The sequence below is a fragment of the Mustelus asterias genome, chromosome 13 (genome assembly GCF_964213995.1).
Source record: "Mustelus asterias chromosome 13, sMusAst1.hap1.1, whole genome shotgun sequence".
NCBI classification, from domain to species: Eukaryota; Metazoa; Chordata; class Chondrichthyes; order Carcharhiniformes; family Triakidae; genus Mustelus; species Mustelus asterias.
Window position 1 is genome coordinate 80,328,089 of NC_135813.1, and position 16,737 is coordinate 80,344,825.

The 16,737-nt window shown below is 44.5% G+C and overlaps 1 protein-coding gene across 1 annotated transcript in view; it reads right to left on the reverse strand.

Annotated features, from left to right (window-relative positions):
* dnah10 (dynein axonemal heavy chain 10) overlaps window positions 1–16,737 on the reverse strand; it is a 268,946-nt gene that overhangs the window by 29,985 nt on the left and 222,224 nt on the right. The window contains exons 68-71 of the mRNA XM_078226101.1: window positions 10,085–10,239; window positions 8,955–9,138; window positions 5,006–5,206; window positions 1,061–1,270 (exon numbers count right to left, since the gene is read on the reverse strand). Coding sequence (XP_078082227.1) covers window positions 1,061–1,270; window positions 5,006–5,206; window positions 8,955–9,138; window positions 10,085–10,239 — 750 coding nt within the window. The remainder of the gene's footprint in view (window positions 1–1,060; window positions 1,271–5,005; window positions 5,207–8,954; window positions 9,139–10,084; window positions 10,240–16,737) is intronic.

The window sequence follows — 16,737 nt, forward strand, 5'->3', positions numbered from 1 at the left end:
CTGTTTTAGTGTCACCTGTAAATTTGCCTATAGTATTTTCTATCCCTGTATCTAAGTCATTAATATAGATTGTCAATAGCTGGGGCCCAAGGATCGAACCCTGTGGCTCCCCACTAGATACATCTTGGCAACCGGAAAAGGACCCATTTATCCCGGCTCTCTGCCAGTCTTCTATCCAAGCTAATAAATTATGCCTAAACTCCATGTGATTGTATCTTGTGAATTAACCTTCTGTGTGGCACCTTTTCAAACCCCTTCCTGAAGTCCAGATATATTACATCTGCAGGCTCCCCATTATTCACTTAGCTTATTACATCTTCGAAGAACTCTAACAAATTAGTCAAACATGCTTGACCCTTCACAAAACCATGCTGATTCGAATAGATTGCGTTTTGACTTTCCAAAATAACTTGGTATAACTTTCTTAGTAATCACTTCTAACAATTTCCCAATGACAGACGTTAAACTAACTGGTCTATAGTTTTCTACTTTCTGCCTTCCTTTCTTTTTGAATAAGGGCGTTACATTAGCATTTTTCCAATCCACCGGTAGTGGATTTCTTTACAGCTAGCTTACAACAGAACCATGGAAATATGTTTTGCTCCTGCCTATCTGGAGAATAGAGTAACATTGTGTTAGTTAGCGCTGCCAAGGCTGTCTGCTGGGACCTCCAACTCACAAATACAATTATTTCTCCCCACTTGCATCATCTCTAACTCAATAAGAAACAAGGCACTAGTTACACAAAAACAGAGAATGGTGGAAAAACCCAGCAGGTCTGGCAGCATCTGTGGAGAGAGAAACAGAGTTAAAGTTTCAAGTCTGTATGACTCTTACATATGAGCTATATCGACTCCAAACATAAACTCTGTTTTTGTCCCTACAGAAGTTGCCAAACCTGCTGAGTTTTTCCAGCATTTTCTGTTTTTGTTTCAGATTTCCAGCAGTATTTTGCTTTTATTTTAATGAACCAATGAAATCTGTTTGGTTTTACATCAATTGTTAAAACATATACGAGTGAGAAGGATAAAAGGAAAATTAAATCCAGAAGCCACTTTACCAGAAAATCAGATTCATTGAAATCATACGACACGTTCCATCCAATTTTGCCATACTTTCTCCGTTCCTGGACCACAGCGTGAAAGAAAGCCAGCACGTAGACAAGGGATTTGTAGGCAGTGTGTGGACACATCTGCAAGACTTCATGACTGATCTTGAAATAAGTCGCTCTCATGTTCAGCTTCAGACCATTGGGTGGTTCTGTTACGACCTGCAGTGACCAAGTATAATTACTGGTTAGAGAGCAGTGACTAGTGTCAATGAAGTGAAGTTTATTTATTAGTGTCACAAGTAAGGCCTACATTAACACTGCAATGAAGTTACTGTGAAATTCCCCTAGTCACCACAGTCCGGCGCCTGTTCTGGCCAATCCACCTAACCAGCACGTCTTTCAGACTGTGGAAGGAAACTGGAGCACCCGGAGGAAACCCACGCAGACACGGGGAGAACGTGCAGACTCCACACAGACAGTGACCTAAGCCAGGAATCGAACCCGGGTCCCTGGCGCTGTGAAGCAGCAGTGCTAACCACTGTGCCGCCAGTAGTTAACTGGGTAATGTTATTTGTTAGTGATAGTGAACTGGATAATGTTACTTGTCAGTGGGTAGTAATCCAGGAATTGTTACTGTTTGAGGGCAGTGAGAGTTTGTTATTGGATTTCTGACCATCTGAGTGGCAGATTAATAATAATCAGCTAAAAGCTGATAAATGAGTAGCAGGGGATTGGATCATAAGGATCTCAAAACTGCTTCTTCAGACAACAGCAGAATCTTGTATTTATATCATAAAACATCAGAAGGTGCTTCAACAGGAGGGCTAACAAACAAAATCTGAGGTCGAGCCACAGGCGATATTAGGACAGATAGCCAAACATTTGGTCAAAGAGAAAGAATTTAAGGAATACCTTACAAGAGGAAAGACAGGTAGTGAAACGGAAATGTTTGGAGAGAGAACTTCAGCGCTTTGGGCCCAGGCAGCTGAAGGAGGCCTTCAGTATTGGAGTGATTAAAATTGGGAATGCCCAAGGGGCCAGAGCTGGAGTAGCACAGAGATGTGGAGATGCCGGCGTTGGACTGGGGTAAACACAGTAAGAAGTCTCACAACACCAAGTTAAAGTCCAACAGGTTTAATTGGTAGCAAAAGCCACAAGCTTTCGGAGCCCTAAGCCCCTTCTTCAGGTGAGTGAGGACTCGTGTTCACAAACAGGGCATATAAAGACACAAACTCAATTTACAAGATAATGGGTGGAATGTGAGTCTTTACAGGTAATCAAGTCTTAAAGGTACAGACAATGTGAGTGGAGAGAGCATTAGGCACCGGTTATAAAGAATACTGCACCGACCATGCTGCCCAACATAACTAAAACCACTACCCTTCCGGGGACCATATCCCTCTATTCCCATCCTATTCATGTACTTGTCAAGACGCCCTTAAAAGTCACTACCGTATCCGCTTCCACTACCTCCCCCGGCAACGAGTTCCAGGCACCCACCACCCTCTGTGTAAAAAATCTGCCTCGTACATCTCCTTTAAACCTTGCCACTCGCACCTTAAACCTGTGCCCCCTAGTAATTGACTCTTCCACCCTGGGAAAAAGCTTCTGACTATCCACTCTGTCCATGCCTCTCATAATCTTGTAGACTTCTATCAGGTCTCCCCTCAACCTCCGTCGCTCCAGTGAGAACAAACCAAATTTCTCCAGCCTCTCCTCATAGCTAATGGCAACATCCTGGTAAATCTTTTCTGTACCCTCTCCAAAGCCTCCACATCTTTCTGGTAGTGTGGCGACCAGAATTGGACATTATATTCCAAGTGCAGCCTAACTAAGGTTCTATAAAGCTGCAACATAACTTGCCAATTTTTAAACTCAATACCCCGGCCGATGAAGGCAAGCATGCCATATGCCTTCTTGACTACCTTCTCCACCTGCATTGCCACTTTCAGTGACCTGTGTACCTGTACACCCAGATCCCTTTGCCTATCAATACTCTTAAGGGTGCTGCCATTTACTGTATATTTCCTATCTGTATTAGACCTTCCAAAATGCATTACCTCACATTTGTCCGGATTAAACTCCATCTGCCATCTCTCCGTCCAAGTCTCCAACCGATCTATATCCTGCTGTATTCTCTGATGGTCCTCATCGCTGTCCACAAATCCACCACCCTTTGTGTCGTCCGCAAACTTACTAATCAATCCAGTTACATTTTCCTCCAAATCATTTATATATATTACAAACAGCAAAGGTCCCAGCACTGATCCCTGAGGAACACCACTTGTCACAGCCCTCCATTCAGAAACGCACCCTTCCACTGCTACCCTCTGTCTTCTTTGACTGAGCCAGTTTTGTATCCACCTTGACAGCTCACCTCTGATCCCATGCGACTTCACCTTCTGCACCAGTCTGCCATGAGGGACCTTGTCAAAGGCCTTACTGAAGTCCATGTAGACAACATCCACTGCCCTACCCTCAATCATCTTCGTCACTTCCTCGAAAAACTCGATCAAGTTCGTGAGATACGACCTCCCCTTCACAAAACTATGTTGCCTCTCACTAATACGTCCACTTATTTCCAAGTGGGAATAAATCCTGTCTCGAAGAATCCTCTGCAATAATTTCCCTACCACTGATGTAAGGCTCACCGGACTGTAATTTCCTGGATTATTCTTGCTACCCTTCTTAAACAAAGGAACAACATTGGCTATTCTCCAAGAGGAGTCCTGGAGGAGCACCCGGAAGAGACCCATGCAGACAACGTGCAGACTCCACACAGACAGTGACCCAAGCCGGGAATCGAACCCGGGTCCCTGACACTGTGAAGCAGCAGTGTTAACCACCGTGTACCGAGCAGCCCCATCCAATCTATCCACATAATTGAAGTCTCTCATCTCTGGATCTATTCTTGTGAATCTTTTCTTCACATCCTTTCTGAACTGCGGCACCCAGACCTGGATGCAATAATCCTGTTGAGGCCAAACCTGTGTTTAATGCAGCTTTAACACAATTTCCTTATTTTTGTATTCAATGTCCCTATCTTTCAAGCTCAGGATACTATATACTTTATTAACTATTCTTCAACCAGTCCTGCCATCTTCAATGACTCATGCACATTTACACACAGGTCCTTCTGCTGCCCCTGTGCCTTTTATTTTATATTCTTGTTCCACATTCTTCCTTCCAAAGTGGATTACACTTTTCACTCTTCTCTACTTGAAATGTCTCACCTTGTTTGTCTACCAACCTGTCTATTTCCTTTTGAAGTTCTACACAATACTTCCAGGTTTTGTGTTGCCCACGGATGCTGAAATTTTGTCCTGTATTGCAAGGTTAGACCAATAACAGAAGAAGTAGGCACTTCATAGAGTCATAGAGGTTTACAGCATGGAAACAGGCCCTTTGGTCCAACTTGTCCATGCTGTCCTTTTTTTTTTAAACCCCGAAGCTAGTCCCAATTGCCCGCATTTGGCCCATATCCCACTATACCCATCTTACCCATGTAACTATCTAAATGCTTTTTAAAAGACAAAATTGTATTCGCCTCTACTACTACCTCTGGCAGCTTGTTCCAGACACTCACCACCCTCTGTGTGAAGAAATTGCCCCTCTGGACCCTTTTGTATCTTTCCCCCTCACCTTAAACCTATGCCCTCTAGTTTTAGACTCCCCTCTCTTTGGGAAAAGATATTGACTATCTAACTGATCTATGCCCCTCATTATTTTATAGACCTCTATAAGATCACCCCTCAGCCTCCTACGCACCAGGGAAAAAAGTTCCAGTCTATCCAGCCTTTCACTTGGTCAAGGCACTAGAGGTTGCCAGCACCAAGGCCAGTTTTAGACATTGCCTTTAACAGAGGTGGAGAAAAACGAATGCTGTAAATACATGGCTTCATCGTTTTCCTTTCTGCATGTCTGAATAGAGCATGTTAAAGTTTCTAGATGTACCTTCAGTGAGTTCTGAAGTATTCCTATTGGGAAGTCTTGGATTGGGTCAGTGGTCAGCCATAAGCGGAAGTCGGGATGGGGCTTGTGAATCATTTCCAGAGCTTTCTCCAGTTCCTTCAGCCATTTCACCAGAAGGTGACAGTTCTGCAACATAAGCCACTGTCCACGAGCGACAGCTGTCTCCAGCAATTGCAGTGCTACCTAGCAAAGAGAGGGGAAAGGAGCACCTCACATATTAACACAGTGTGGTCACACAATTGTCTGTTGGTTATTGGATTGCAGTGCTTATTTTGGCAATGAAGGAAGACAGTAATAACGTGAATATCTTTTGGAGTTAATTCCGTCTGGAGACGGCTGAAGAACAGCTAATGTGGTTCCGCTATTTAAAAAGGGTTGTAGAGATAAACCAGGGAACTACAGATCAGTGAGTCTCACATCAGTGGTAGGGAAACCATTAGAGAAATTTCTGAAGGAGGGCATCTATCTCCACTTGGAGAGGCAAAGCTTGATCAGGGATAGTCAGCATGGCTTTGTCAGAGGGAGATCATGCCTAACAAATTTGATTGAATTTTTTGAGGAGGTAACCCAGGTGTGTAGATGAGGGTAGTGCAGTCGATGTACTTTATATGGATTTCAGCAAAACCTTTGACAAGGTCCCACATGGGAGACTTATAAAGGAGGTAAATTCACACAGGATACAGGGTAATTTGATAAAGTGGATTCAAAATTGGCTCAGTTGTAGGAGACAGAGGGTGATGACAGAAGGCTGCTTTACTGACTGGAAGAAGTTTAACAACACCAGGTTAAAGTCCAACAGGTTTATTTGGTAGCAAAAGCCACACAAGCTTTCGAGGCTCTGAGCCCCTTCTTCAGGTGAGTGGGAATTCTGTTCACAAACAGAACTTATAAGACACAGACTCAATTTACATGAATAATGGTTGGAATGCGAATACTTACAACTAATCCAGTCTTTAAGAAACAAAACAATGGGAGTGGAGAGAGCATCAAGACAGGCTAAAAAGATGTGTATTGTCTCCAGACAAGACAGCCAGTGAAACTCTGCAGGTCCACGCAACTGTGGGAGTTACAAATAGTGTGACATAAATTCTGATTCTAGGATCGCATGATAAAGACTCAGGAGGAAAAAAGCAGAAATATTTATGTGAAATAGTGTGACATAAACCCAATATCCCAATACCTCTGCAAGACGTGCCGGATCATCGACACAGATGCCATCATCTCACGTGAGAACACCATCCACCAGGTACACGGTACATACTCTTGCAACTCGGCCAACGTTGTCTACCTGATACGCTGCAAGAAAGGATGTCCCGAGGCATGGTACATTGGGGAAACTATGCAGACGCTGCGACAACGGATGAATGAACACCGCTCGACAATCACCAGGCAAGACTGTTCTCTTCCTGTTGGGGAGCACTTCAGCGGTCACGGGCATTCGGCCTCTGATATTCGGGTAAGCGTTCTCCAAGGCGGCCTTCGCGACACACGACAGCGCAGAGTCGCGGAGCAGAAACTGATAGCCAGGTTCCGCACACACAAGGACGGCCTCAACCGGGATATTGGGTTTATGTCACACTATTTCACATAAATATTTCTGCTTTTTTCCTCCTGAGTCTTTATCATGCGATCCTAGAATCAGAATTTATGTCACACTATTTGTAACTCCCACAGTTGCGTGGACCTGCAGAGTTTCACTGGCTGTCTTGTCTGGAGACAATACACATCTTTTTAGCCTGTCTTGATGCTCTCTCCACTCCCATTGTTTTGTTTCTTAAAGACTGGATTAGTTGTAAGTATTCGCATTCCAACCATTATTCATGTAAATTGAGTCTGTGTCTTATAAGTTCTGTTTGTGAACAGAATTCCCACTCACCTGAAGAAGGGGCTCAGAGCCTCGAAAGCTTGTGTGGCTTTTGCTACCAAATAAACCTGTTGGACTTTAACCTGGTGTTGTTAAACTTCTTACTGTGTTTACCCCAGTCCAACGCCGGCATCTCCACATCATTACTGACTGGAAGCCAATGTCCTGTGGCGTACCACAGGGGTCTGTGTTGGGCCCCCAATTATTCGTCATTTATATAAATGACATTGATGACTATGTGGGGGGTAGGATTAGTAAATTTGCGGATGACACAAAGATTGGACGAGTGGTTAACAGTGAGATGAAGTGGTTTGGGCTACAAGAAGATATATATGGAATGGTCAAATGGGCAGATAAGTGACAGATGGAATTTAACCCTGAGAAGTGTAAGGAAGGAGTAATTTGACAAGAAAGTACTCAATGAATGGTAGGACACTAGGAAGTTCTGTGGAACAAAGAGACCTTGGTGTGTTTGTCCACAGATCTCTGAAAGTGGAAGAGCATGTTAGTAGGGTTGTGAAAAAGGCATATGCGACATTGTCTTTACCAATCGAGGCATAGATTGCAAAAGCAGGGAAGTCATGTTCGAGTTGTATGGAACTTTGGTGAGGCCACAGCTAGAGTACTGTGTGCAGTTCTGGTCACCACATTATCAGAAGGATGTGATTGCACTGGAGGGGGTGCAGAGGAGATTCACCAGGATGCTGCTTGGGATGGAACATTTAAGTTATGAAAAGAGCAGAGAAGACTGAGGGACGACCAGATCGAGGTGTACAAGGTTATGAGAGACATGGACAGAGTGGATAAGGAGCAGCTGTTCCTCTTCGTTGAAGGGTCAGTCACGAGGGGACATAGGCTCAAGGTGAGGGGCAGGAGGTTTAGGGGGGAATGTGAGGAAAACCATTTTTTACCCAGAGGGTGGTGACGGTCGGGAATGCGCTGCCTGGGAGGGTGGTGGAGGCGGGTTGCCTCACATCCTTTAAAAAGTATCCGGATGAGCACTTGGCACATCATCACATTCAGGGCTATGGGCCTAGTGCTGGCAGATGGGATTAGGTGGGAGTTCAGGTGTTTTTGATGTGTGTCGGAGCGGACTCGATGGGCTGAATTAATCCAAATACATCTTTAATTTGATATTCTTCTATCTCCACTTCAATGTGGATGCAGTATTGATTTAAATTTATTTTAAATGGGTTAAAGTAATGGACCGAAGAATGCTACAAAAACACATTAAACATCCATCTGCTAATTCCACCAACACTAATGTCCAGATTTTGGTGAGGTTTTGGGCCAGTGGGCTGACGAATGGGAAAAGATATTGACTATCTAGCTGATTTATGCCCCTCATTATTTTATAGACCTCTATAAAATCACCCCTCAGCCTTCTACATTCCAGAGAAAAAAGTCCCAGTCTATCAAGCCTCTCCTTATAACAGACCAAGATTCCAGGCTACAGCCGTGGTTCTTGTTGATCCTGGGCGGGAGGCTGAGTTGGTGTCTATCCCAGGCTGGGTGGGTGTAGGGACACACTGGCATTAGACAATCAATCGACCAAGGCTCCTACTTCCAGATCACGCCTCAGTATCATTTGCCAGAAAGCGGACCTAGATGCATGGCAGGCACGAATGGATCAGACTGTGCTGTGAGGCTCTCTCTGGGCAGAAGTAACTCATCTCGGTTCATGCATCAAGAATGAGTGTGGAAGCAAGCTTCTGGAACTTTGTGGAGTCAATTCCCAGCAGACACCAGCATCTTATTGGAAAAAAAGCTGGGAGTAAGGGAATTGTTTCACATTGCATGGTGTAAATGTGTTACTCCGCCCCACCTTACTCAAGCTTCCACTTGCTCCAGATCTCAGGCTGTCTGGAATAATCATACTGCCAGTGTGGACATATGACATATAACCGTGGTCTGTGACGTGTAGGCAAAGCCACAGTACTGATACTCCAGGAATGGTTGAATGAACATATATTAGCTGCGGCTCTGATGGCAGAGCTAAGAGACAGCATTGACAATGCAAATTCAATGGGTTTTTCCATTATACTCCAACAGACACGGTTTATATACCTTTTCTTGCCCTTGTCCCATAGCGAGGAATTTAAGTCTACTTGTTCCAAAACCCGACCTCTCAGCCAGCTTTAAGAGATCAGATGCTGGATCGGAGCCAGGGCTCAGGATGAAGACAATGGGAGAATTTGCTGTGCTTTGTTCAAAGATGGCCTCAAAACTAATGACGGGAGGTTGAACAAACCTGGTGAAAATGGAAAGGATTAAATCAGCACGCGTGCCGGTGTTATCAAACTGAATGAACATTTTCCGGTCAACAGCATTTAATATTGTTTTTCTAAATCTATTGGTACTTGGCAGTTCTGTGTTGTAATAAAAATACTGTATATCTGGTGAGGCTGACAAGACGGTAACAGACTATTGAATTAGCTTTTTGGTACACGGTGATTTTGCCAAAAAGTCATTTTTAGCATAAAATAAAGATCCATGGATTCGAGCTGTTTAATGAGATAAACACAGGATGGCCTGTTCTGGAGAAACCCTTTCTAATTTGTTGAAGGGACGGACACACAGCTGCAGTTTTCCTGTATCTATTATTTAGAGTGGATTCTAATTGTATTAAGAAACTCACTCAGATTACTGGCTGCTATCTGATACACCTGAAGCAACACTGGAGCACAGTAACAGCTAGCCAGATTTATTCATTCCAGCAAAATAAATTCTGCCTCCCAGCATACAAATGTATCAGTAAGTGGAAAGTACTCAGCAATTCCAAAAAAGGGTAAGTGAAGACAGTTGTAATAGGCTTAATCTGACCCATTTCTCCCAATAAACTCTGAGAGGACAAGAAGCTCTCAGTCTGAAATGAGCCCAGTATCATTTCCACAGTAAAAGGGAACCTATAACCAATCACCCTAACATTAAAAACCAGAAAACTGAGGAAGGACTCCTCACACTTTGAACTTTCTCATATACAGAAATTGAATAAAAGTATCCTTTAGGTTGTTAATAAATGTGTATTTGTAAAGCTGCAAAGATCTCAGTGGCTAAAATAGGATAAATATTGCGCAGAAATGTCTGAGGCTCTGCCTATGCTGAAACCTGATCCATTTTTATGGTCAGGTAATTGATATTTAATGTTTCTGCAGCTGCCATGGCTGATTCCTTGCCCAGGTAATTCAATCACTTACGTTTCTCCCATTGTGACAGTGATATAGTCCATCACAGCACGGTAAACACGATCAACCCGGAAACACCGCAACAGAAGCAGCTTCTGGAAATTATCCAAACTCTTCTTGTACTGGAGAGGGAATCCAGTTTGTTCTGGTGCATCAAGGTCATACCACTGAAAGAACAAAATACACAACACATCACCATTGCATCTGTGTGTAAGGAGGTGTAAAATGTCAGGATTCAAACAGTTTTCTTGGATTTAATAGCGATCTAAACCGTTTTAGCATTAAAATTAATAGAAATGTAATATATTCATGACATTGTTAGCATTTTCAAATTGTTGGAATGCAGAGGTGCAGTCCGCAGTTCTCCAATGGTAAGTAGTAATGCTTCTGAGTGCCTGAGCTCAGCCTCTCCACTGGGGGCGGTCTGTGTCCACTTGTCCCAAGCTCATCTCATCGCAGGTGGTGACCTGCTCCCCTGGCACCTCAGTCACTTCCCTGGACTCAAACCCTTTGGGCTCCTCCCTTCTAAATCCATTCCAATTCCCCCTTCTCTCCTTCCTAAGAAATCAAACATACATGGGTATTGTTGAAATTGAAAAATATAAGCTGAGAAGAAGATAAAATGTATATAAATATTGCAGTGAACAATTTTCCATGTCAGTTACAGTGTTCTTGTGTGTATCTCTTCACATACCTTCACATCCATGCCCTTGTGGCGCTGATGCTATTCTGAGGTCCTGAAAGTCAGTGGACCATTGCTCACATCAAGACTCCGTGCACTCATCCATGTGAATTGGTGAGGAAGACAAACCCCTGCAACTTCAGGAATTGGGCATTTGTTAATGTCTTCAGGGTGGGAGGTAAGTGATACTGTGGAAACTATTGAGGTGTTTCCCTGTTGTCTGTAGCTGGGAGAATCTTGACATCATTCTCCTGAATCACCCTCCTCCTGTGGCTGAGGAAAGTCCCTCAAAGACACGGTGCGGCTTTAGTCCTTCCAGAGGAACCTCTGACATGGTCTTTGTTGCCAGAGAAATCCAAGATGTTGAGGACAACACAGGAACACTTCACTGCATTCACTGACCTCGCCAAAGCATTTGACTCAATAAATGGGGAGGCTCTGTGGATTCTGCCCCAGAGATTTGGATGTCCAAAAATCTTCATTACAATCCTGCAATTGCTTCACGATGATAGGCTGCAGCAGTCTTCAGTGAGACATCAGAGACAGTTCACATTCAGAATCTGGACCAGGGTCAAGTAAAGCAGAGATAGTCGCCATGCTATTTACAATCTGTCCCACAGCGGCTACTCACCTCATCAACAATCGACTTCCCTCCGATCTTAGTATTAAACACTGCCGAGGTGGAAAACTCTTTAACCTCAGTCACCTCCATGCTAAAACTAAACTGCCCACCATACTCACACCCGATCCACAGTGTGTAGATTACTGCAGTGTTGTTACCAACTCTGCTCCAGATTTAAAAACCACTCTTCATCCCATCAGTTCATACAAGAGATTCAGCCAGAATAAAACTTGTACACTAACCCACACCGATTCCATCAAATATTTGTGATGATACTGTATTATTTTGTTACATTTTGTGCTACCCAGTAACCCCTAACTACCCCAATAACCCCTAATTTTCCCCAATAACTCTGAAAGACCCCAGTAACCCCTAATTACCACCAGTAACTCCTTATTATCCCCAGTAACCCCTAATTACCCCCAGTAACCCCTAATTACCCCCAGTAACCCCTAATTACCCTGTAACCAATAATTACCCCCAGTAACTCCTAATTACCTCCAGTAACCCCTAATTACCCTGTAATCCCTAATTACCCTAGTAACTCCCAATTACCCCAGTAACCCCAGTTACCCCCAGTAACCCCAATTACCCTGTAATCCCTAATTACCCTAGTAACCCCCAATTACCCCCAGTAACCCCAATTACCCTGTAACCCCAATTACCCTGTAACTCTTAATTACCCCAATAACTCCTAATTAGCCCAGCAACCCCTAATTACCCCAAGTAACCCCAAATTACACCTGTAACCCCCACTTACCCTAATAACTCCTAATTACCCCCAGTAACCCCCCCAATTACCCCAGTGACCCCTAATTACCCCAGTAACCCCTAATTACCCCCAGTAACCCCTAATTACTTCAGCAACTCATAATTATCCCCAGTAACCCCTAATTACCGCAGAGACCCCTAATTACCCCCAAGAACTCCTAATTACTCCAGTAACTCCTAATTGCCCCAGTAACCCTAATTACACCCAGTAACCCCTAACTACCCGCAGTAATTGTGTTTGCAGGGGAATCGCCTCAGTTCCAGCTCTGGATGACTGTGAGATGGATTTTTGCACAAAGTATTTCGCTCACTGATAAGTGAGTCGGAGATTTCCAATTTGCAGGGTGCAGCCAAGAGGGATAGAGAAACATAGAATCTAGAAGCAGGTCAGGCCATTCGGCCCTTCGAGCCTGCTCCACCATTCATTTTCATCATGGCTGATCATCGAATTCAATATCCTGATCCCCGCTTCCTCCCATATCCCTCGATCCCTTTAGCCCCAAGAGCTTCTTGAAATCAGACAGTTTTGGCCTCAGCTATTTTTTGCGGTAGTGAATTCCACACATTCACCACCCTCTGGGTGAAGAAATTTCTCCTCACCTCAGTTTTAAAAGGTTTACCCCTTACCCTGAAACTATGACCCCTAGTTCTGGACTCCCCCACCATCGGGAACATTCTTTCTGAATCTACCCTGTCTAACCCTGTTAGAATTTTATAATTTTCTATGAGATCCTCTCTCACTCTTCTAAACTCCAGTGAATATAATCCTAACTGACATAGTCTCTCCTCATATGACAGACCTGCCATCCCAGGAATCAGCCTGGTAAACCTTCGTTGTACTCCCTCTATTTTAGGGCTTGCCAACTGTAAATGAAGGATGAGGGTTAGGGGGAGAGAGACGCTGATGGAAATCTTTGACATGTAAAGAGAGAAAAGATGCAACCAGAATATTTGGGCAATTTTGAGCAAATTGTCGGGACACCAAGAGATTTAATGAAAAACTGGAACAGTCCCGGCAAAACCGGAACGTCTGGTCATCATAGAATCCCTCCAGTGCAGGGGGAGGCAATTCAGCCCATCAGTACCACACCGACATCTTACCCAGGCCCTTCCACCCCCACCCTATCCCATACTCCTGCACACTTCGTAAGGCCAATGCACCTAACCAGCGCGCCTTTCAGAATGTGGGAGGAAACCGGAGCACCAGGAGAAAACCCATGCAGACACGGGGAGAACATACGTACTCCGCACAGACAATCACCTGAGGCCAGAATTGAACCCGGGTCCCTGGCACTGTGAGGCAGCAGTGCTAACCATTGTGCCACCGTGTTGCCTATAAGCTGATAATGGTGATGGCAATGTTCTCAGGATTTATATAACTTTCACACAGGGTAGAAACTTTGACAAAGAACAAAGAAAATTACAGCACAGGAACAGGCCCTTCGGTCCTCCAAGCCTGCACCGACCATGCTGCCCGACTTAACTAAAACCCCCTACTCTTCCGGGGGCCATATCCCTCTATTCCCATCCTATTCATGTATTTGTCCAGACGCCCCTTCAAACTCACTATCGTATCCACTTCCACTAGCTCCATCGACAGTGAGTTCCAGGCACCCACCACCCTCTGTGTAAAAAACTTGCCTCATACATCTCCTTTAAACCTTGCCACTCGCACCTTAAACCTATCCCCCCTAGTAATTGACTCTTCCACCCTGGGAAAAAGCTTCTGACTATCCACTCTGTCCATGCCCCTCATAATGTTGTAGACTTCTATCAGGTCACCCCTCAACCTCTGTCACTCCAGTGAGAACAAACCAAGTTTCTCCAACCTCTCCTCATAGCTAATGCCCTCCATACCAGGCAACATCCTGGTAAATCTTTTCTGTACCCTCTCCAAAGCTTCCACATCCTTCTGGTAGTGTGGCGAGCAGAATTGAACACTATATTCCAAGTGTGGCCTAACTAAGGTTCTATAAAGCTGTAACATGACTCGCCAATTTTTAAACTCAATGCCCCGGCCGATGAAGGCAAGCATGTCGTATGCCTTCTTGACTACCTTCTCCACCTGCATTGCCACTTTCAGTGACCCGTGTACCTGTACACCCAAATCCCTCTATCTATTAATGCTCTTGAGGGCTCTGCCATTTACTGTATTATTCCCTATCTGTATTAGGCCTTCCAAAATGCATTACCTTACATTTGTCCGGATTAAACTCCATCTGCCATCTCTCTGCCCAAGTCTCCAAGATCTGTATCCGGTTGTATCCTCTGATGGTCCTCATTGCTATCCGCAATTCCACCAACCTTTGTGTCATCCGCAAACTTACTAATCAAACCAGTTACAACTTCCTCCAAATCATTTATATATATTACAAACAACAAAGGTCCCAGCTCTGACCCCTGAGGAACGTCACTTGTCACAGCCCTCCATTCAGAAACGCACCCTTCCACTGCTACCCTCTGTCTTCTTTGACCGAGCCAGTTCTCTATCCATCTTGCCAGCTCACCTCTGACCCCATGCAACTTCATCTTCTGCACCAGTCTGCCATGAGGGAACCTTGTCAAAGGCCTTACTGAAGTCCATGTAGACAACATCCACTGCCCTACCCTCATCAATCATCTTCATCACTTCCTCGAAAAACTCGATCAAGTTAGTGAGACACGACCTCCCCTTCACAAAACCATGTTGCCTCTCGCTAATACATCAACGTATTTCCAAGTGGGAGTAAATCCTGTCTCGAAGAATCCTCTCCAATAACTTCCCTACCACTGATGTAAGGCTCACCGGCCTGTAATTACCTGGATTATCCTTGCTACCCTTCTTAAACAAAGGAACAACATTGGCTATTCTCCAATCCTCTGGGACCTCCCCTGTATGTGGAGATGCTGGCGTTGGAATGGAGTAAGCACAGTAAGAAGTCTCACAACACCAGGTTAAAGTCCGACAGGTTTATTTGGCAGCATAAGCTTTCGGAGCTCTGCTCCTTCAAGAGGTGAGTGAGAACTTGTGTTCACAAACAGGGCATGTACAGACACAAACTTAACTCTGTATATGCCCTATTTGTGAACACAAATCCTCACTCATCTGATGAAGGAGCAGCACTCCGAAAGCTTGTGCTGCCAAATAAGCCTGTTGGACTTAACCTGATGTTGTGAGACTTCTTACTGTACCTCCCCTGTAGCCAGTGAGGATACAAATATTTCCCTCCAGGCCCCAGCAATTTCCTCCCTTGCCTCTCTCAGTATTCTGGGGTATATCCCATCAGGCCCTGGGGACTTGTCTACCTTGGTGTTTCTCAAGAACCCCAATACCTTCTCCTTTTTGATCTCAACATGAGGCAAACTATCTACACACCCTTTCCCAGACTCATCATCCACCAAGTCCTTCTCTTTGGTGAATAATGACACAAAGTACTCATTTAATACCGCGCCCATTTCCTCTGACTCCACGCATAGATTCCCTCCCCTGTCCTTGAGTGGCCAATCCTCTCCCTGGCTACCCTCTTGCTCTTTATATATGTATAAAAAGCCTTGGGATTTTCCTTAATCCTGCTGGCCAATGACTTTTGGTGACACCTTTTAGCCCTCCTTACTCCTTGCTTAAGTTTCTTTCTACTTTCCTTGTATTCCACACTTGCTTCGTGTGTTCCCAGCCTCCTAGCTTTGACAATTGCTTCTTTTTTCTCTTTGACTAGGCTCACAATATCTCTCATTATCCAAGGTTCCCAAAACATGCCATACTTATCCTACATCCTTACAGGAATGTGCCAGTCCTGAATCCCTATCAACTTACACCTGAAAGCCTCCCACTTGCCAGATGTTGATTTGCCCTCAAACATCTGCCCCCAATCTACATTCTTCAGTTACTACCTAATATTGTTGTAATTAGTCTTCCCCCAATGTAGCACCTTCATTTGGGGACTACACTTATCTTTATCCATCAGTACCTTAAAGCTTACTGAATTGTGGTCACTATTCCCAAACTGCTTCCCTACTGAAACATTGACCACCTGGCCGGGCTCATTCACCAATACAGGTCCAGTATGGCCCCTTCCCTCGTTGGACTATCTACACACTGCTTCAAGAAGCCCTCCTAATGGAGGCGAGCATGGCAGCAGACAAATGCAAAAATTGGCACACCATTTTCCCGAAGGTGGGATGGGGGTTGACAGGGCTGCTTGCCTGTAGACAGTGAGTAACTGAGATTGTTAAGGACCTAGTAAGGTCCATTATCAGAGGCTTAATGGATGTTTCCACTTTCTATGGACACGCTGAGGACTAGGAAAGCTGCCTCAAGGTGGCCTCCAGGCAGCTTTTGAGGCCTTCTCCATCTGCCTGGCCTTAGCTGTGGCCGTTGAGTTTATTTTTAAATTTAAAAGTTCAAGAAGTTGGATAGAATGGAGACGTATTCTCTCTCTCTCTCTCACCTGAACTATCGACTCCATTCCCTTATGGCGGCTAAGAGGGGATCTTATTGAAACATATAAGATGATTAGAGGTTTAGATAGGGTGGATAGTGATAGCCTTTTTCCTCTGATGGAGAAATCCAGCACGAGGGGGCATGGCTTTAAATTGAGGGGGGGTAGTTAT